At 37.1% G+C, this 23,245-nt stretch overlaps 1 protein-coding gene across 6 annotated transcripts; it reads right to left on the reverse strand.

The window, feature by feature from the left end:
* Positions 1–1,918: 1,918 nt before the first annotated feature.
* LOC124637350 (CCR4-NOT transcription complex subunit 3) lies at positions 1,919–23,154 on the reverse strand. 6 transcript variants are annotated; one of them, XM_047173724.1, is made up of 16 exons: positions 22,785–23,154; positions 22,158–22,390; positions 18,307–18,462; positions 17,810–17,989; positions 17,031–17,247; positions 16,470–16,567; positions 15,936–15,977; positions 15,515–15,615; positions 13,622–13,704; positions 8,631–8,710; positions 7,995–8,110; positions 5,903–6,023; positions 5,224–5,310; positions 4,606–4,731; positions 4,063–4,272; positions 1,919–3,562 (listed from the first exon to the last, which is right to left on the reverse strand). In XM_047173724.1, exons 1-16 carry the CDS (start codon positions 22,807–22,809, stop codon positions 3,464–3,466), a joined length of 1,974 nt encoding a protein of 657 aa, XP_047029680.1. In that variant the 5' UTR covers positions 22,810–23,154; the 3' UTR covers positions 1,919–3,463. The 6 variants fall into 6 exon arrangements, with proteins under 6 accessions (XP_047029680.1, XP_047029681.1, XP_047029679.1 ...); XM_047173725.1 differs by having other exon boundaries at positions 4,606–4,722; positions 8,631–8,713; XM_047173723.1 differs by having other exon boundaries at positions 8,631–8,713.
* Between the last annotated feature and the right edge of the window lie 91 nt (positions 23,155–23,245).

The following is a 23,245-nucleotide window of genomic DNA, read 5'->3' on the forward strand; positions in this document are numbered from 1 at the left end:
CTCCTAAGTTAATAATGTCAAAATCGAATAGAAATCGAATCGCAATATGATCGCAATAGCAGTTTTAACCATATCGGGCATTCTGCTACTAATATAAGACCAATCGTATTCGATTGACATTTGATTGGCGTGCGATTGGTCTGCTATTTTGGTGATTTTGGTCTATACGGTAGTTTGCTGTGCAATCATTTTGCAATCGTTAATCATTTGCAGACAAAATTATTCATTATTGAATGACAGAAAAGGATAAAAACGTTTATTTCAAAGAAAAAATAGCGGAATGCCACATACGCTTCAATCGTAATCGAGTCGGGATTGGATATCAGTCGAATCGAGTCGAACGTGAATCGTATGACGCTTAAGTAAAATTAGGAGAATCGGGCCCCAGATGTTGTCGACAATGGTCATTTGAATCTTATTAGATAGTTTTGAATCTTATAGATAGTTTTTTATATTCATAAATTTGTTGCGCGTATTATAGTTTTTTAATTATTTCACAAAAACATTTCCTGCTGGCGTAACGTTACGCCAGCCAGACCTTTTTCTAGTTGTTAGTTGTCTAGATAAAGTAAATGTTGTGCCATATTTTGTATTTGTTCTTTCTTCAGTTGCGAAGTTATTCGAGAATTTGCTGGGGTAACGGTTTTGGTTTTGTTTGCTAGATCTTTGAAATGGTTAAGCGGATTCTTATCATATTTTGTACATAAATAAATTTGTTCTGCAATAATAAAACCAAAATAATGCATATCTTAAAGGTTTTTTTTTTTTTTTTTTATTTATATATTTCCACACTTACATCTATCTTTACAGGATCTTAACCTAATGCGATAGAGAAGTAAATAAAAATTCTAAACATATCAACTAAATTGAAACATAACCCTAAAAATATATATAATTAACAATTAAAGTTCTAGTTCGTAACATACTACCCTATATGCAATCCTTGTGAAGTCGTTCGTTATTTCGTTAAATGAAAAAACATTTCAATTGGTCCCAGCACTCGCAATAAGAAGTCTTACTTTAAACGTTATTTTAAAGCTTGTATCTGAAGTTTCATTAGTATCCTGTAAGTATTTAACAAGTTATGATGATATTCAGTTCTTCACGAGCACGGTCTTGATAAGCGCGGTGTTATTTAGCCACTGGATTGGATATATGAACTGAATGTTATGTCAATTATTCGTTTTTTAGATCAGTTGTATATCAGTAAAATTTCAGATCAGTACATTGGATAATTAATGAGATAATACGATTAAAGCTCGAAAGTCATTAGGAAGTGAATGACCGTGGCAACCCGACCAAGTTTAGGTGGTTACGAAAAAGCGAAAACGCAACGGCTTCGCTTTAGTTGTAAAAAATTAAAAAAATTGACGCTTCGATGCGCTTCGGCTCTGTGCTAGTATAAATCGACCCTTAGGCGCCCGTTTTTTTTTGCAAAATATGTATTTTATAAGCTTTTGTTTACTTTAGAACTTATGATTTACTTACCGTTTCTCTCTTTAATACTTACTCTCTTTTCAGCAGCTGGTGCAGTTGCTTTCTCGAAGTTTAAATTCATAATAGAGTAATCGTGGCAGCAGCAAAATGTTGTTTATTTTCATCATGATCTTCAAATCACTTTGTAGTAGGTATATGTATATTGCATTGGTACTCCAATGCAGTGCAAACACTTGCGTGTTTCTCACAGTAAATTAAGTTTTCATAGAGTATTGGGAATCAGAGCGAATCCTCAAACGAAACAAATTTTTTCAATGCTTTCTTACAGTTTATTCTAAAAGTAAACAGTCATTTCTTTCTATAAAAAAATAAATTAAAAAAAAAAGAAATGCGTAAATCGCGTGGCGCCCTTAAACTCGGCGCGCACTTGTAAAAACCGACGCACTTAAAACTAAGCGTTTAGGAAGAAATCACAACGTTGTTTTAAATTTTTTTAATCGTTATTTATTATTTCTATACAAATAGAACTGTACAGATAATTTTTTAAATTATTTACCACATCTCATCTGCTCTCACGATAGACTTTTTACAAAAGTGAAAACTATCAACATTACGCACGTAATAAACGAGATCGCGCGCAGTTACCGCTTACCTACCGCTTCACTACGAGTCGCCGACACGTGTGCCACACGAGCGCCACGCGTCGCCACGCGTGCCGCACACGTCCGCACTCGTGCGCCACGCGGCACCAACACGCCGGCGACGCGAATCTAATTGAGCTGCGCGACGCGTGTGCTACGTTACATTATCATTCAATTTCAATACAAAATTACACTATGGTCAGACGAACAATGGAAACAAGACGTGTTGGTACATCTCACTCATCTGGCAGTAGCTCTGTTGCGTTCGTGTTCACATTACCCTCGATAATATACTCTTTCACCTCGATACAAAGCGGTGCCGGTGCATCACAATTAATTTATCACAAACAATAAATAAGTACAATTTATAATATATACCATAATATCTATCCAATAATATAATACATTGGCAGTGTGACATGCATGCTCTTACATAATTTAACTTTTGTTCAAATTTAAATGCACTAACTAAAATATACATAATTTGGAGGTGAAAAAGTGTATTACTTAGCAAACTAATGAAATCACACTGGAGGTCCTTATTGTAGTTATATTTAGGTATCTAGCTGAGCCGCACCTCGCCCTCGCAGGAACGCTGACACGAGTCAGTATTGATCACAATTATAAGAAAACTAGTCAGTCTACAAAAATTAAGATCACAAATACAAAGGGCGGGGTGCGCGACAGCTAGCACTTAAAATAATTTCAAACTATTCCAATGTCTATACACAAGTTAAAAAACAAATGACCCGGGACGTCCTCGAATCGACCTTCGTTTGACTTCGCGGTCAAGCCGAACATACGTCTGATAAATAAAATATTAAAGCCTCACGTCCACAGTACTCCATAAAGTAATACAATTAGAATGTGCGTTTGCCAATCAATGGAGATTTGTATGAAGTTGTCAGTGAAGTGCGACGCGGCGCTGTCTGCGCGACAGCACAGCATCAGCATCGTGTTCCGCGGCCACTGCACGTGTCGCGCAGACAGCGAGTGTCGCGGTGTGAGTGTCAAGTGTCGGAGTGTCGAGGCCGGCCCGGGCGCCTATAACAATATCACATGTTTCGCTACTAACAACCTTGTATGGCTGAAACTAATCTTCACGTTATCTTTCGCTTGTTCGTTCTTGTGTACAGTTTACAAACACTTCGGCTTCAAATACTGACTGACTCGTCCCACAAATAATTCCATTTTACAAAACTGCCAGAATATGTTCGAATACACTATGTTTTAAGTTAGAGTGGGGCGTCGGGCGGCCCTCGCCCGCGAGAGCCGTCGGCACAGCTCGGCACAGCTCGGCCCGGCACGGCACAGCTCGGCACAGCGGCGGTCGCAGCACTGCGGCAGGAATGGAGGCGGCGGCGCGGCACACAACACTGTCACGCTCAGTTCAAGTCACGGTCCTCTAAGTACTTATACTCGAACGTGAAGCCCTCCTTCTTGCGCTGGCCCCACTTCTCGTAGTCAAAGTAGATATATGTGCCCTGCAACCAAACATGACACATGTTACTAGTTGAGCAAGTACTTCTAATGACCAACACACATCGGAAGGAATGGAGTATCTGGCTACCGATTAAAGCTCACTGATCGCTTGGTAGTCTACTATAGTTATGTCGATTAGTCTTACGAGATAAGTTTGAATGTTCTTTGGCAATTTTAATCCTATGTCTTCCCAATGTAAGTTGGCCAAATGTATAGTTATCGGCACGGATATTGAGCTCTCGGCGGAAGAGTAGGGATCGCTTTGCGCACTGTTCACATAAGGCAATAAACCAATAAAAAGCTTCTGCGCAGGTGAAGGTCAGGGCTCAATATCCGTGCCAATAACTTTATTATTATCTTATTCAACATTTCTTGTATGATATCATTGTCAAAATTCAAATTTCAAATTCATTGCAAAATTCGGTCTCTAGTTAGCAAATCAACAGATAATTAGAATATTGGGAACAGTCATTACAGTATAGAAGGTGCGTGATGGCATTACCTGTTCATACTCCTCATTAATGACCTTGGGCTCCTCGTGCCTCTGGAACCACATCATGTACTTGGTGTGGAAGCGCCAGCTCTGCTTCTTCAGCGCCTTGGCGGCGAGGTACTGCGCCTTCGTGCCCTCCATGTAGTAGAACACGAAGAATAACGTCTCTGTCGACAGACGCTGGAAGAACTCCACTGAGTCTGAGTGCGGTAGCAGCACCTGCGAACATAGGCATAGCAATGTTAACTTATATTGTGGCATTTTATATCAGGCCAAAATAAATTATTATGTGCATAATACGTAATAATCGTATCACACAAAGAAAAAGTACAATATCACGCATGGCAGTAAAAAAAGATTTGTAAAACTTTTGTATATTTTGTGTTTGTCATAGGACACATCTAAGATGTTTTATTTCATACAGATATCACAGATTTTCAAAAAAACGTCAAAAGAACAGATCAGATAGTTTTATCTGAGTTTTTGTTATTATTATTTTCACAACCACCACCAATATTTCAGTCCCAAATCCCAGTTTATCTTCCAACTGACCTGGTTATAATATAAGGGCGTCTGGCATATATTTCTGGGGAGGTACACCCTCATTCGCTCCGAGTCGGACGGGTGGGGCATGTGGTAGAACGAAGACTCCAACATTTGGAATTGTAGCTGATGTTCCTGCAAATATATCAGTATCATTAATTTGATAAGGCTAAGGTACAGGTTAATGTGGCGCCTCGAGTGATATGATGATGAACATGCTTTTTTAGAGGTTTTGCTCTCCTATTATGAAGAAAAGATAACACATCTTTAAAATCAAAGAAAGGTTTAGACTCATTATTCAAGAATGGATTTTACCAAAATAATATGGTAAAAATCCATAAGTGGGTACTTCTTAACTAAAATTTTAGGTGTTGAATTGCACCAAACCAAATTTGAAGTTAGTCATTTGACGCCTTGTGCATGTACAATAGTTTTGTTTATATTTTTGTCTATTGTGAAGTCCGCAGCAGCGAATTTAGAAAAAGAAATGGTTCTCGACAAGATCTGTACGCACCTAATGCGCGAGAAGACAAATGTTAAACTTCAGTAATGTTCAGTTAGGTGATGATTTAGTAAATAAAATGGTAGTGCTGTAGAGCTTCAGGCCGTAACCCCGCATGGTCTTACCGAGTTGAGCGGCAGCGGGCCGAGCGGCGCCACGCCCAGCAGCGGCGGGATGTGCGCCGCCGCCAGCATCGCGCCGCGACGGACGCTCTGCAACACACAACCATAATATTCATTAACTAGGTGGACAATAGCGAAAATATTATCTATTATATATATAACATTATTTTAGTACATATTATGAACACTTACTATAAATTAATAATATAAGGTTAGCATATAAACGACTGCTGTACTCATACAAGGAGATACAACAGCTGCGTAAGACACTATAGTGAACAGCATTTGAGCAGACGACGAACTTTCAGACTGTAGGCTGCTTTGTGACAGTTTCAAAAATTCACAAAGCTATGTCGACCCCATCCGGAAATCGAACCCGAGATCTCTTGCAACTCCTCAAAGAGAGTCAGATCCTATGAGTCCCAGTAGAGACAAAGCCTACCAGGAGTTGCGGGATTGTTCGAAAAAGTTACCGCGGCCCTGGTATATAAAGGGAAGAAGGAATATGATGGATAGTCTGGACACTTCTTCACTCTGCAACCGCAGTGAGTCATTTGATGATTTACTACCAACAAAAAAAAAAAACACAAGCACAAGACAGCTTGAAGCTGTCGCCCCTGACTGCTTGAAGCGGTCCGTGTATTGCCGGCTATATGGTAGTAGTTAAGGTGTTGCGTCCAACCTGTGGATGGTGCTGGTCGAGGCCGGCTCGCTGCACGGCCTGCTGCGCCATGCTCTTGAGCGACGCCGTGCCGCTGCCCGGCGCCGCGCCCGCCGTACTCGACGACTCGCTTACTCGACCACTGGAAGACACAACAATAAGTTATAACCAACAAATCAAACACTAGTTTTTAAAAAGAGCCATTTCAAACTTTCGAGCAAATCTTTAAGATTTTGGACTCCCATAACACCCAGAAAAGGTTCTAATTTGAAATTCAATCTCATCACCTCATAGGAGTATCAGACTAACTCATTATCAATCTGCATCATCATCAATTTGACCACTTAAATTCAAGATATTAAAATAACTACATGCTCAGATCAAAAAATAATTTCGCATTTATAGTGCTAATTGAATTCTAATTTCTTGAGACCATACGTAAATTCAAAATACTAGCAAGAAATCTCAAAGATCCCAGTGACCCATATAAACACTAGAACGTAACCTAGTATTGTATACCTGACCTAGTGAACTTGTAGTAAGGTTGATCTAATGACCTTGTACACTACTCCTGACCTACATTACACAGCTATCGAGTTCATTGCGAATTTATGTAATAGGATACTTTTGTTGCGCTCCCATATATTATACTAGCTTTCCGCCCGCGGCTTCGCCCGCGTGGAATTCGGTTCACCCCTCCCGCTGTGGGTTAGCAGCGGTGAGGGAGTGTCAGACTCTTACTGACTAAAATCGTCGTGTTCCGTCCTAGGCCTTTTATATACCAGGGCCGCGGTACCTCTTTCGAACAACCCGCAGCCGCGGCTGGCCCTGGCGCTACTGGGCCCCACTGATTTCAAAACAGACTAATTCGCGGCGAAGCTTAACACCACGATACAGAAAAGCACAACGCCATCTATCGAGCTATCGGGAAGCTCGCGATTGAACAATGAGCTACAGGTTAAAGCGCGAGATATCATTGCACTTCTTACGTATCTTAAAAAAAACAACGTCACCACGTTTTAAAAAGCTATCATTCCACTTCTTATGTATTTTAAAAACACATCGTTACCACGTTTTAAAAACACCCAGCGCCATCTATCGCATACCTCAAGAACGAAATAACTTAACTAATACTTATACCAATTAGTAATTCGTTGAATTATAGTTAATTCAGGATAAGTTGATGTAAAAAAAACAGTTAAGACGATAAAACAAATCGTACGTCATCCCTCGGGAATTCCTCATTTTCGAGGATTCATTATCGTATCATTTAGCTTCTAAATTTATATGTTCATATTCGTTTGCAATATATAAGTAGATGTAAAAAAAAACAGTTTAGACGCTTAAACAAATTGTACATCATCCCTCGGGAATTCCTCATTTTCGGGGATTCATTATCGTATCATTTAGCTTCTAAATTTACATGTTTATATTCGTTTGCAATATATTACCTTGTTTTAAACGACACACAGCGCCATCTACAATCCATCCATCAAGCAAACAATATTTTTGTTTTCCCTCGGGAATATCTATTTTTTTCGGGATAAAAAGTACCCTATTATTTAATCCGGACTTCTAACTTTACGTCTGCAAAATTTCAAAGCAATCGGTTCAGTAGTTACGGCGTGAAAGCGGAACAAACAAACAAACAAACAAACAAACTCACTTTCCGATTTATAATATTAGTAAGGATTTTAGTAACATTACACTTTATTGATTTGCAAGCATCACATAATATAATGTATGCAAAATAATGAGTATGTAAGTTTTAGGTTACAATCACTGTACTTTTAAATTCTGTATTTGTTGCTGCCAGCGAAACATTTTTTTATACCAAGATACAAATGAACGCCAATTTCTTCAGATAGTTTGGCATCACATGGAAACACTATTTGGTATGATTTTACTCTGTTTATAAATCACGAAAGGCTGAACCGATTCGGCTGAAAATTGGTGAGTGATCTTAAAACCATTAAACGGCATTTGTCCCTATACTTCTTCCTGCCCTGTACCCAGTTATTTGGGGTCCCTATACGATTACGGGAATATCTTCCCTCGGAACGTGGGTGAAACAGCGGGTAGAATGTAGTACTAAAATATGAAGTATACTGACTTGTTAGGTTGGTGCTGTGGCGTGTGGTGCTGCGGCTGGCTGGGCCCGTTGACGGTGAGCGGCGACGCCGGCTCCGCGCCCGGCCCCAGCAGCGGCACCGACGAACTCTTTGACGTCTGCAAAAGTATAAATATACTATTACAACAACATACAATTACATTTTAGTTCTTTTTACACTATTTAATATGTAAGAATAAACTGTATAAAAAATAATTTTGAAAAGAGTGCCTATGGAATTTCTTGCCGGTTCTTCTCCATGAGACCAACTCGTTGGAACCGAGCAACTAGTTTGACGATTCGAAAGAGCTTACATAGGCCTATATGAAATTAAAAAAAAGCCTTTGACTTTTAAATCGGAATGTTCAAATAATTAATCTGTGTTATTTAGCTGAAAGACTATTAAGCTGTCCACAATAATTTAAATTTATCTGAATTATCGTGGAAAATAATAAAATACAGCCAAAATATTATAAAATTTCTATGTATAGACAAAAAAATTGCCCGCTGTATTTCAATCAGCAGTTCAATCAAATTATACTTTATTTTATGTAATTTACTGATTTTAAATCGCTCAATCTTTATATTTAAATAAAATAATGTGTATTTTAATATTAGTAATATCGTGGTGATACTCACTGGCGGTGGTTGCGCGGGCGCAGGCGGTAGATGCGTGGCCGTGTGCGCGGGTGTTGTCGACACCGGACCATTCTCCACTACTTCTGTAAACACACACTACATTCAACAAAGAAAATCAACACTATTAAATAGCAAATCACTCTCATTATATATTATCGACTAATGATATTTATGACCCCCGCCAAGCAAATTTTCGTAAAGATAATCTATACAAATTTGATAAAGAGAATTATTTTTTTCATTGTTTGTACTTTAAAGGCTCCGTAGATACTAGATACTGAACCTAAAAAATATTTTATTAAAATAATTTTCAATTTTCATGATAACAAGTGTACTTTCAAGAAAACTAAGTCATTAGATAACGTCACTTAAAGAAAATCATTTTGGTTTATCAATTTATTACAGGCATTCTGGGAAATATTACCAGTTTAAACAGGTGTACAGTAGTCTTCCTGCCTTCACCCGTTTTAATACCCCCCACAACACTACAGGCATATGGCTTCGAAAACCATATCTTAATAATTTCAAAAACACAAATACCAACCCCGGCTTCAATACCACCCACTAAAAACTACGACATCACGTACAAAACCTTATCACAGCACTCAACGTCCAGCTAGAACAGAAACGTGTTCGCTTATCGATCACGCCACAGTGTTTACAAACACTGACACGTGGTCGTTACTAGCTCGCTCACGTACTACGTCTTACGTGTAGCTAGGGCACTATTATATATAGATATGTACCACAGTAGTATAACTACAAGGATATTTGACGTGAATCGTACGTAAGATATTTTACATTTGTGTGGCTAACTGCTGATTTGTATAAACTATCTTTGCGTTGATTTCTGACACCAGTCTAACCAAGGGGTATTGGGTTGCCCGGTTAACTGGGTTAAGGGGATCAGATAGGGCAGTCGCTCCTTGTAAAGCACTGGTACTCAGCTACATCCGGTTAGACTGGAAGCCGACCCAACATATTTGGGGAAAAAGGCTCGGAGGATGATCTATGCGTTGATTTGCGAAATTTGACGTAATTTATAAAGAGCTTAAGTCAAAATTCAATCTGTAATCAGGAATCAACGGGCAGATATATGTTATAGAGTTCCACCGTGAGTGATATTAACAGCCAGATATTCCCCTAGGTGTCAACGTGTCCCACAAGGAATCATCATCATCTGGCTGCGAGAAGTAGTTCCCGCGGGACGAGACTACGGGCCGAGGTATTAGGTAAAAGAGAATGCGGTAGAGTAAATCGTATGTTTGCAAACAAATATTAGCGGTTGGAATGTTTAACGTTTGTGGTTTGCGTGACTCAATTTTATGAGCAGTGCTGGGAGTAATTTCGGGGTCACTCGGGGTCACTGCTCGGATATAATTTTTCCTTTTAGATAGGTAAACATATGAAATATTACGTTAAAAGAATAGCTAAATCAATTTTACGCCTACCATGAATCATCACCAAATTAATCAAAATGTATTTGTCGTTGTTAATATTATTTTTTGTACTGAGTTGAACCAGAATAGTAATCATGCAAAACAAGACTTTTTCATATTAATGGGATGCATTTTGGGGGTAAGCTAACGCTTGCATTTGACGACAGAGGCGCTCCATCAAGCCTTACTCTTAGGCAGTACATATGTAGTTATCTGTGCTTATACGAAGCGTGCTAAACAAATGACCAAGGATAGAAATTGATTTACTGAAACCAATACCTTTCTTCAGGGCGAATATGTTGGAAGAAAACACTCAAAATTCCACGTATCTGACTTGTTTGTTCACCAAGACATAAAAAGTAACTAAGTTTTCACCACATACTGGCCGTTTTCCCACCTCATTTATTTGACCTTTGCTGAATAAATACTGGCCATTCATAATTAACAGCCAGCTAGAGGATCGATACTTGCTTCAGCGACATTATTATAGTCATACTTTAAATACTAGAACAGTCTTCAATCGAGAAAGCTTTTTATTGGACTGTAGAAAATAATTAGTAATAGAACCTAAAGGTTTTATAAAGTAATACCTGGTCAACCATATCTCACTGACATAAAAGGTATAACAATACAGGAAAAAAATAAATTATAAATATTTTAATGTGACGAATCGTCAAAAAGGATGATTTTTTAAATCCATAGAAGTTTGAATGGAGTACACAATATAAGTAGTTCCTACATAATATTATGCAAACCACTCTATTTTCCTGTTATTCTTCCTAGAAAAAATACTTACAATGTATTTTCATTGTAAGTATTTTGTTTTTAAATATTTTACAAAACAAAGAAACAGTATTTCGGTAGCACCTGTCCCAGATTCAAAAGATTTATATTTTTTGTTCTTATGATATTGAAAATGTCGTGTACCATGACGCATCGATGTGAACGACCTCTTTCGAAAATAAATACACGACAATATTGCGATACACGCGTAAATATATTGAAAGTAACATTATTTTAATGGTGTTGCCATAAAATGCGCATGCATCGTGCATGATGGACGACCGGACGTTGTTGTATTAAAAACGGTAATAAATAATAATAATGGCTTCTCATAATTATGGAATAAAGATGTCAAATATGTTTAGCTTGATGTGGCTGTAAAATAATTTGTGTGTAGTAAGTAATTTTATATTTTGTTACTTGGCATGATACGAGGCCCTATAGACCGTTTAAAGATTAAATGAAAAAGTAGTAAAAGAGTTTTTAATGAAACGGTACACAAAACACAAATCTCGAAAAAAGAAAGAAAACTTATAAAAAAGCATAAATAAATAATACTTTCAAATCATAATAAATAATCACAGCTGATGAAAACAAAGCAGTGCAGTGGGCCAAAAATGTATGATAGTCAACGTGCCAAGGGAGAGGAGAGAAAACTATTATTATTGAAACTCTTTCAATTTTCACTTCAGATTTACAAACCTTGCTAACTAAATTACACGTGTTACTGGTTAAATACAAAAAACATACAAATTATAAACATAAATATTGCTCTGCAATGTCAAGATTACAATCTCGAGGCGTAGTAAGTTGACGTTACAGGCATTACAGCTGTCAAAATAAAAACTACTCGAACAAAGACTTCCGGACGCACTGTAACGCTAATTCTAAACAATTTGTAGCTGTTGAGACAGCTTTGTATGACGTGGCCTTGACAAGCCCTGGCTCACCTTGTAACAGCCATGGTGAACCGAACAATAGGCGCTTCCCATACCCCAGCAACGCACCATAACAAGAAAATTATATAACACGCCATCCAAGTTCACGGAAACCACACAAACATCAAACTACGCAGTTTTCTACATACCAGGATTACTTCAAGTCCGAAACATTGCAAGAATACATGCACACACAACACACTCAACAATAATATGTTTACCATCGTCCATATTTATCGTACATTCGCGCGGGAAACCATTGTTATTATGTTTTCTTAATTAATTCTAAAGTTAGGCACAGGTCTCGTCCGATACAGCCTAGTGACTGAGCCGACGCTCGCCATGTCATCGCTCTGGCTTACGGCCAGTTTTGAGCAAATTTTACGAATATTGGCGGAATGCCAATGTACGATTAATCGTTTTCGTAATGAGTTTGTCGGTGGCCGTGTTCCATTCATTGGTGTCGATAAACGTTTTGTTTATTTTGTAAACAATGGAAGCGTACGTTATCGCGCGCAGTTGTAATGATAACGTGAGTTTTAATTATGCCTAACTAGTGTTTATTTGTGTTGTTATCGTGCCTAGAGGAAGTCGTAATGTGGCTTGTTGGCTTGCAATTGTTGGTGCGACCACAATTTGCGGTTAGAAGCAAATCATTATTATTTAATTAAGTGTGGGAAAAATGTGACGATAATTTTAAATTACGACATGTCAATTAGTTTGTTGGTGAAGTTTTAAATCGTATATTTGATATAGAGATGACAGTAATGAGCAGTTCTGTAGTTCGGTAGCCAGTTACACGAGCTACATTTGGCAAGCTTTATTGTTTAGTTAGTCAAACGTGTCAGGGCGCTTCCTTATTTCAGCGAACGTACATGTTATTACAATATTCTGCCAATTCCTTAAATAAACGAGTGAAAGTTTGCGGTTGACGCACAAAACTATACACTTTCAGTAAAATGCATACGTTTTAATACGATAGATATACACACAATAGGGTATGTAAAATAGACATGACAAAAGAACTGAAATTCATAACAAAGATGACCTACAAGCATTCTGACTGAATAGAATATTTAACACCTATCTTTAACATAGATTACAATCTCCATGACATTCAGAAGTATTAATACTTATTTATTTATTATCGACTTTTACAGCTGACATAATTTACATGAAACAATATAAACTATACCTAACAACTGTGTCTCACAAGTGTTTACTATGTTATAGTGTCACGTGTCATAAAGTGTTAGTGCTAGGTACACGTGTCTAACAGCTGTTGAGTGTCAACCTACTAGTGCACTCTGCACTCAGTATGTTGAGTATCTATTGTTTCCGAGGTAATTGTGAAAAGGTTTTGTAGTGCAAATTGTTAGATTGAGTTTTATGTAGAATTTACTGGTATGGTTATTACAAGAGTTAGTAACGAAGACAAGCGAATGTGAAGTTTAAGGTCCATTGAGTATACTATAAACACAGCATAGCCTGCTGGAACAGGTGCTATGATAAGGTAGCGTCGTGCCATTTATTTTCACAACATAAAGTCAGTTACACCACTAAGCTTGCTAACAGACATTCACGCCACAATTTTTAATTATACTAAATGAGTAGGGGGTTATTAGAGACATACCGTCAGTTGCACAAAGGTCCATCAAAGTTCTTTCTTTGTCAACAAGATAATAGGTGATAGCAATAGATTTAATGAAGTTTTAATTTTAATGGACCTTTGTGCAACTGACGGTTAGGGTTTTATACGAGTACGGGGTCATTAGAGACACTGGGTAAGTTGATACACATATGTAACACATACAGGTAGCGCGTAACTCACCGGTACTGTTGTTGGTGTGCTGCGGCGGCGGCCCGCTAGGCCGCGCGTGCGGCGGGCTGGCGGCGCCGCCCGCCACGCCCACGCTGCGCATACACAACACCAGTCACGCAACTGTTAGTGCTACAAGTCCCCACATCTCAAAGCTGAGGGTACGTCCTGAGTGGTTAAATCAATGCGAAGCGAAGCGTACTCAAATACACTTTAAGTACACTGCAAACCTTTGTTTGGGCTCAAAACAGTATGAAAATTAATGGTAGTGCGCATTGACAGGGTGATAACTTTGATTCGAGTAGGTAGATTTTCTTTAAAATATCTTTACCATCCATCTGATCAACTGTTGGCCGACTATGTAGTCTGCAGTGCGAGTACTCTTAAAGAAATCGACTATTTGTTGTTTTAGTATCGCGTTCGCTTCCAGATCGATCACTTAGGACATACCGTTACCCTAATCACTGTTCTATGAAACCACGAGTTGCATACTCCACTAATATTTGAATACAGAAACTTAATTGAATGTATATTCGAACTAAATATCCTGACAGAAATATACCACTTGTTGCATACTTCACAAATGTATAAACTTAAACTTTTAAGAAAACGACGTGACGTTTAATACTTGCTAAGCAGAACACAAGATTAGAAAAAGTAGCAAGTTAATACTAACAAACTATCTTGCTAACTTAACCTTGAATGCAAGACACTTGTTGACGCGAAACAAATCCGTATATTTACAAACACATTCAAACACCTTATTTTACCGACTTCAACGAAAGATATTTAACTAAAGAAAATTCTTATCAGCAAGTAAAACGTGCGTCCTGATACCGCGAGTAACTAACACTATCATTTATAAATAGAATCACATAAAATCAATAACAGCATGTATAAATTATTATGAGTATGCACATCGAAGGTTTTCCAATGAAACGTGACACTTATTGCTTGCATCTTAGAGATCAATATTGAATGCAGTTACGTCTCGGATACGTCTGCTAGATATTTCATTGAGATTTGAAGAGATGTCGCTAACGGCCATTGCTAAGCTTTTAAGGGTACAATTTTAAGCGGCAATTTTGTTTTTGCGGATAACTTTTTTAAACTTAATATAAAATTATTTTAGTGTATGCAATAACGAGTTCCTGTGTTTACTGAAGAAATACATACAAAGTTGCCAACAAACCATTGTAACTTTAAAAGCTACAAATTGTCTAATTTGATATCAGATAATAATTAAATTATTCTAAAATGAGCTTGATCATGCGCGCAATGAGATGAGAACAAAAAACCTTTGCAGCTAGCTCGTTTTTGTATTCTCATAGTTAAAGTGAATTTCAAATCTACTTCATATTTAAGTGTTCTGAGGATTATTTCAATGAAATATCGTACAATTGATTACAAAGCGTCTCGCAGCAATACACAAATAATAGACTTTTGTAATGGAGTGTATAAATATGATTTAGGAACACCTGAATATTTTTTTCAGTTTTAACGCACAGCATTCTACAATACATTATGAAATGTTTTCCTTGAAATTGAACCCATAAGAGATGCATTCACAGATTTTTTCTACGATTGTTTCTACGTGAATAAATAACCAATTTGGGTATTTGTAATTTAACCTTTTTTTGCAATCGTGTAGAAAAATGCTCTTATTATTTTAGCTAGCTGTTACATTATTTTTAGGTACTATTTATAAAAATAAACGTCATTATCATCAGCTGCCTAGCCTTTTCCCAACTACGTTAGGGTCGGTCGGCATACAGTCTATGCAGCTGAGTACGAGTGTTTACAAGAACCTCATTGAAATAATCCTCTCTCCAAAAAAAAAAGAAGAAAAAACGGTGGGCAATAAAAATAAAAGTTGGTAAGTAAGAGTTGTGTCACCGGACTGACCTATTGGTGGATGCTGCGGAGTTATTGAGCAAGGAACTAACGTTACACGTGCTGTTACTGACGCCCGCGTTCACCGCGCGCAGCGGCAGAGGTTTTACCGGCTGCAAATATATCAACACAATATCATTTACACGACAGAAAGATTGGTTTTGGGTTCCTTTAGAAAGGAAATCTAATTTAATGGGATTTCAACAACTTTTGAAGGGCTAAAGTTAAAAATTCACCACTTTCTTGTGAATAAAAATGATGAAAATTCGTTGTTAAACTTTCTGTATTTTTTCAGAAGGAATCGAGTTACAAATTCATGATTTTTTTATGAAGAAAAAAATCGAAGAAAATTCACTCTTTGTTGTATTTTTAAGGGGTCTTGAAAACAGTCTTTGAGACTTAAATGTGATTAAATAATAAAAGTCAAACTTACCAAGTTTGTATGAATCGTCGGTGAAAAAGACAGATCGCACACCTAGAACAAAAAGGGCGTATGAGCTCACCCTCCTTACAAGGGCGGAAATCACATTTGTTATAGTTTTCATATAACAAAACTATGTTAGCATGCGGCTTTTTGGAAAATATGCATTTAACGCCCGTGTTGTTCTAGACATGTTTACAACATTTAGTTATTTTTCAAATCAACACTTGGCTTTAGTTTTGGACATCAAAAAATATATTTTTTGGATTTCGTTTGAGTAAAATTATGTGCCTTACATTGGCGAATAAAGCTAACACGAATAACAATTTAGTTAAACGTATTAAACTTTCAGAACATTATAAGATGCGACCATCGACAACAAAAAAAAACAGTCGATTACAAGAACCCAAAACTAATCATAAGTAATAATAAATTTGGAAAATCCACATCAAAACTCCACGAAGCAGTACTTTTTAGACAAGATAATGGATAATAAATATTATATGTGTAATGGTATGAGCTATGCATGTGTGCGTGACTACTCACTTTGGTTATGATCTCTTCTTTTTTCTTTTTTTCCACGTCTATGGAGTCTGTGGAGTGATTGTGTACCTCTAACGTTGGTGATGTTACTGGACTTGTACCTGGAATGGATAATAAAAATGCTTTGAATAATATTTATTCTGCGAATCAGAACACCGATTTTCTGAACCTTCTGAAGGGTATGTAAGTCAGAATATTAACTACTAGACTCGTCAGCGGATTCACCTGTTATCCGTGGACTACTTCGCGCACCCTGAAAAAAGTAGTATATACCCTTTCTGGTTAAATGGGCTATCTAACCTCGTTGCTAAGAGGTATTTTTTTTAAAAAACTTTAGAGGTTTCGGAAATTGTGGATTCTTTATTTGCGGTTAAATGGTCGTGAGAGCTGCTTCGGCTACCGGGATAAAACATCTTATATATTTTTTATTGTTAGTCATAAATAAATTACATGCCCTTTCTCGATAAATATACTATCTTATACCGTATAAAGTCGGACCAGACAGTCCCTGGCATTAATTCCCCTTTTCAGCGATATTAGTGAAATATAGATAATTGCTATTACCTGAGAGCATGCTAGTAGGAGATCCTGCGGAGTCGTTGCTGTTGTTGCTGTCGGTGGTGGCTGAGGAGGGCAGGCCGACGCCGCTGAGCTCGATGTCGTCCAGCCCCCGGATGTCGTCGTAGATGTACTCGTTCTCCTCGAAGCCAGGGTCTTGTGACGAGTCGATGTAGTACTCCACGTCCTCCTTTATCCTCTTTATCTGTGGGACCAGCGAACACTGCTTAGACTTGAGATTTTATTCCAATAATTTTGAACACAATTAAATAAATATATTGGGACAATGTTGCCAACCTTGGGCATAATCACTTTTTCAGTAAATACTTGTTGTAAATAAATACATATTTGGAGATTTTAGCATAATTATAGGGCTTTAAGCTGAAATGGCATATCCCACTGCTGCATTTAATAATAATTTGGATTTTTGTTCTTCTTTCAAGCACAATTAGATAATTAAAAGATATAATCACAATAAAATATGGGCTTCTTAAAAACAAAACACTGCGCATGCGTAAGGCATCAAATACTTCTTTATCGGAACTTCAGAACTGCAAAGCTGATTGTAAATGAAATATATTCTGTTAAGAAACACAGAAACCAACTCAAGAAATGAGATGAAATGATTTATTTAGTTTTTTTTGTCATAATTATTGAGGTTTCTAAATGCTAAGGTTTATTTTAATTAGCAGAAATAAGTAGCAACACTATTGCAATAGGTTAGACCTGTAAATGGTCATGTTTTTGCTAAATTAATAAATGATGGGAAGTATATTAATATTTACCTGTTCAACTTCAACGGACATGTTATCCAGCATCCGTAGGAGGGTCTCTAACTTCTTTATGTGGAACCTGTGCTTCTCCAGCTTGAGTTTAAGATCCTCCATGCGGTCCTGTTTCTCTTTGTCCAGTCGTTTCTTCTTACCCACTAGCAGTGACTCTATTTCAGACTCAAATTGATCAACCTGCAATGTGAGAAGTTAAACATTAATTATGTTATGTAAGCAAAGGTTTTTTTTAGTTAAATGGGGGGGGGGGGGGGGTTTAATGTCCTAGTTGCCTTCGTGAATGTACTATTATTTGGCCACAAATAACTCGGTGAGCCGTTCAGTTAACTTTCACTTATTTCGGCAGAGTATAGTGAGTACAATAATTAGCTGTATTTGTCTGTATTTTAAAGAAGCAAAATGTTCTGACTCCACTTTTACCTGGTACAGGTTTCACCAGGACCAGCAGGTTCCCAGCTCTCTTCAGCTATATAACATATGTTTAGATGACTTACTTGTAAATTAAGTGCGTCGATGGAGGAGACGAGCCACGAGGACATCTCCTCGCGCTCCTTCTGCGCAGGGTCGAGCTTCTGCGCCGCCCCCAGGCCCTCCTTGGAATACGCCTTCGTCTTCGTCTCCCGTTCCACTACTTTAAACCTTTCCATTTGCTGGAAACAGAGAGAAACATGTTTTAGACACCGATTTATTAAATATGGAACCCCTACGTGATTCAGTTGTAAAAAAAGGTGTGTAATGTTATATTGTGGTATTGTTTTACGGAAATAAATTAAGAAATATTCTCCTGAACTCGATAAATGTAATGTTAGTCAAGGTTTAAGTTGTGTTTCTTAAAATCTGTTATCGTTTTGTGTTAATAAATAATCCTTCTGAACTATGCTTAACTGATGTTTTAAAATGTGATTCGCAATAAGAGGCTGGCTACACAAGGCCCGCTCACCACAGCCAGTTTTAACAGACATGTCAACATTGGAGCGTTTAGAAGAATATCTCCCAAAAGTTCCAATAATGAAGGCTAGTTAACTATGGCTTTAGAGGATGGTCAATGTGCGGCCTGCAAAATACGGATAACAGGGTATCCACTGATAAATGGAGAATACATCAATATTTTTCAAATATTGTCACGAAAGTTTGATGTCGAAAAATTTTGATATGGTCTTCAAATCCCTGGCCAATTGTTTCACCTAGCTCTGAAAGTGGACACCCTGTGAACATTGCCCTACCATTCTCCAGCCTGAACAAGGCTCTCTTACCAAGTATTGCGGAAAGTTCCCTAGCTGGCGCGGTCGCGAGGCTCGCGAGCGCACGCCGACCTGCGCAACATGGCTCAAGTGTTTTCGCGCGAACCGCGAACACTCCCACTAAGATCATTCGCAACGCTTTACCTCTACTTCAATAAACTACAACAATTCAATGCAGTCAATGTTCCGCTTCAGGACATAAGCAGAAGAAGAAAAACTTAACACATCGAGTGGGAGAAATGCGACTATTTCCATGCTTGCACACAAGAAATCAAAACGAAAAAAACACAATCAGAAAACAATACACCGAGAACACGAATAAACCTTTGTCGCAATAAAAAAGTAGTCTGAATTCAACGTGTGAAATAAAATGGCGGGAAATGGTTTAGTTGAAACTTTAACCTTTAGAATCATAACATTTATATTAATAGACTTGTTGTTTTCGACGTAATTATTATCAATTCTACATGTTACCTTTGGCATCTTTGGTTTTTATTTTGTTTGTTATTTAATAAAGATCAAACATAGTAGGTAAGTGCTTTCAAAAATGAACTTATTTTTTTTCCTTGAACGTATTTTTGACGACAACAAACTCGTTACAGAAATAAAATTATTCAATCAATTATGATTTTATGATGACATTCAAAAGGTTTCAACCTAAATAATACATTGGGGACATGAGAGAACACGTAAACAGTTTTACAGCGTTGTTACATTAGTCCGAATGTTGACTGTGAATTTAAATCAGTTTTATCTATGTCAGCCATGTATCTAATGCATTCTAGATTGTTTACAAGATATCGTATCGATTGGCATCATGATGCCGCATTATTTCAGCCTCCGGGAAAGCTTTACAAGAAGCAAAAACTCCTATTGTATCGCAAAGGTTTCTGTTTACAAAGAAAAATGAGGAAAACCAAGTTTCCGAACGGCGTACCTTTTCTTTTATTGATAAGGCCGTGAAAGGTACTTCTTAAATGGCGCTGATAATGAGGTTGTACTCACAAGTACTAATAAGTTGAATAAGTAATCTAGGTTCTACTTTACGCGCTAAAAATGAGGTTGAATGTTCCCGTAGACAACAAACCGAGTTATAAAGCGTAATAATAAATGAGGTTTGAATAACTTGGAACCTCTGAGGACGTACACTGAAAGCGTGACTTGTACCTTAGCGCGAATAACGACATGTAAGTTTATCTAAGTGATAAGGGATTGTGTCACTGATTGTAAGATAGACCACTATGCTCGTATTGTTATGAAACTTGGGGGTGTGTCTATAATTATTATCTGATACGTTTTTTGAGTCTTGAATTAGGCATATGAATTGCATAAATTATTTAAAAGGGATGATTTTTTAAATATCTGAGAGCCTAAAATCACAAATTTGTTAAATTTGTAAACACGAAAGAATCCCTTAAAATATGTACTACATATTTTAAGGGATTCTTTCGTGTTTACAAAGAGTTCCTTATAAAACTTACATGGTCATTTAAATAAATGCGAATGTCAAAGAATGAAAACAAAAACCTACCCGCACTGAATCAATTGGCATTGTTGAAAAAAGCTTATTCAAGTACCTATGGTTGAGTTTGTTCAATAAACTTTTGATTAACATGTTTTCATTGATTCGAGACTTTAATATTCCTATTGAAATAATGGAATACAAAGAATTTTCCAGTGAAGCAAGAATCGTTAATTATGATTAATTTTTGACATATCTATAATGAGTTTAACCAGTAAAATAGTAATGGAAGATTTCATTTATTGAATGAAATTGATCATCATGGTGGTTAGTTGGAACGAAGGGCATAAGAGTAGGACATTCTGGACTCACTGGGAGAAGCCAGTGTTTCCATGAAGATATAAAAGAAGAACTCTTTGAAGATATACCAGAGAGTTTCAATACGGATATATTGAAGTATGTTGACAAGGTCAGATAGGCAGACACTAAAACATAGGACTGGAAACCAAGCTCAACATACTTCGGGAAAGGCTAGGCAAATAATTGTGAATGGTTTTGAGGATTTACAAAAGATTTTCATACAGACCGATTTCCAAGCATTTCACAAAGTTAATTTACAATACGATTACGCTGGACTAGTACTAATTGTTCCAGATAGATTCCCGGAATTTGTCAATATTTTTAGGTTAGAATAAGTGCCACACTTCGAAAGTACAATAGGCTATCATTGTGTATTTTATTAGCAAAGGCTTTTGCTGAAAATAATGATCAGTGGTCTTGATTTACATATTTACTGATGGTTCTCTAAGCAATATTGTGCCGTACCCAACGGTTCTTCCGACTAATTGATTGTCTAACTTTGACAATCGCTATTCTTATGGTGAATGTACTCTACAATAGTTGTAACCTAACTTAAATAAACTGAATAGTCTCAGTATTATCTGTCATTTAAGTTGAATTAAAACTTTAATATCCAGCATAAAGGTGTGTGAATATAATATATAGATTTAACTTGGATATACAAGTCTATATCTAGAACTTCATAATCAAATAATAATTATGCCAGGCAGACTTTTTGGTGTCTTCAATTAAATGGATTTTCTTAAGAGTTTGGAACACTATTGTTTATAGCCACTATAGGTGCGATGGTAAAAGATATATTGAACTATGTCTTATTTTGAACTAATTTCTTTCTAGTCTTATCTGTTTTGATGTTAGCGAATTAATTAGTTTATTTTAAACAAAACAATATTATTTGTGTCATTAATTTGAAGGTAGGATATAAATAAACAAAAAGTATCATGCAAGGTTCATAAGACAGTCGAGAGAGGGTACATAACAAAAAATAGCACATGGATTCTGATGCACTTATAGTAACCTAATAAGAAAGTTCATGTAAAGTTTTGTTACTTTTAAGTTATGATGTAAGACCAAATATAATATTTGGTTTTAATACCAACAGACTCGTGTACAACTAATTGACATTGATTTGAATGTCAATACATACACTATTGATAACAGAAAGACAACTGCAGTTGGCTCAAATTAGTGTTCAAATATAAGTCGGTGGGTAGACTGTACCGTATGTTTGATCAACTATCTCAACTAGGTTATAGTAAATAATAATAAAGTATCAACTCACTGTTTCTATTAGTTTCCTATATTCTAAAAGTGTACTCTTATCCTTAATCTCCCCGGAGGCGATCCACGACTTGATCTGATCCCGTAGCCTCTGAAGCTTCTTGATCTCCTTCTTGAGGTCTGCCTCATACTTCTCCTTTTGGTTACTGTTCGTCGCATTGTGTACCTTCTGCCAGATGTCATCGAACGTCTCCACGCCCTCCGTAACCTTTTTTAAACACCTGTCTATTTCACCTGCAAACCACATGATTGTGTTAATGCAAAGAACCTGTTTCACTCACGTATCACTTAAAAACTGTTCCGAACTTCGCGTTTTTGTCAATAATATTGAGGGTAGGCCTTACAATCATTGCCAGGCTGTCAATACTGATACTTCATAACAATAGTCGTGTCAGTAGTGGTTGTATCGTAAGGAACGCAGCAGTTTGTCGGCAGTTTGTCAAGTTTTACCGACCACTTGTACGCGTTGTGTTCTGTACGATGTAAATAACACACGTTTCACATATTGTGGCCGCTATCCCTGGCTCTAGTACGCCAGAGGTCTCATCAATTGACAATAATGCTCTAGAACACGTACCTACATCGGTTGGGGTCAATCAATCTCTAACCTGATAACATAACAAATTACCTTGTAATTTCCTTGTCGCAGCCATAGCTATTTACACATATGGACGAACGTTCCGTACATATCCTAAACATACAAACTATTTACAAGAAAATGCACAAAAATTATTGATAAACAGACAAACTACACATCTGAAGCTTTGTTCGATTCCAAGATGGCTACCGTACACCGCTCGAAGTATAGTGTCGGAACGCATCCAGGCTAACCACCTTAGTGAAATCTTTCCCCGCGCCTGGAATGGTAATTAGCACGAAGCTTTCATAAATAATTATGAATTATAAGTTGTCACAAATAACAACAAACTTCAAATTTTCCACAAAATGATTTTAGGTATGTCGCGTAGACCATCAAGAGCGCAGGCGCAAAATATTATTTTGTCTATGCTTTGCTCTATTATTTTGAAAATAATAGAGCAAAGCATAGACAAAATAGTAGGTAATGAACATAATAGGACATTGTTATTG

The sequence above is a fragment of the Helicoverpa zea genome, chromosome 16 (genome assembly GCF_022581195.2).
Source record: "Helicoverpa zea isolate HzStark_Cry1AcR chromosome 16, ilHelZeax1.1, whole genome shotgun sequence".
In the NCBI taxonomy this organism is placed as follows: Eukaryota; Metazoa; Arthropoda; class Insecta; order Lepidoptera; family Noctuidae; genus Helicoverpa; species Helicoverpa zea.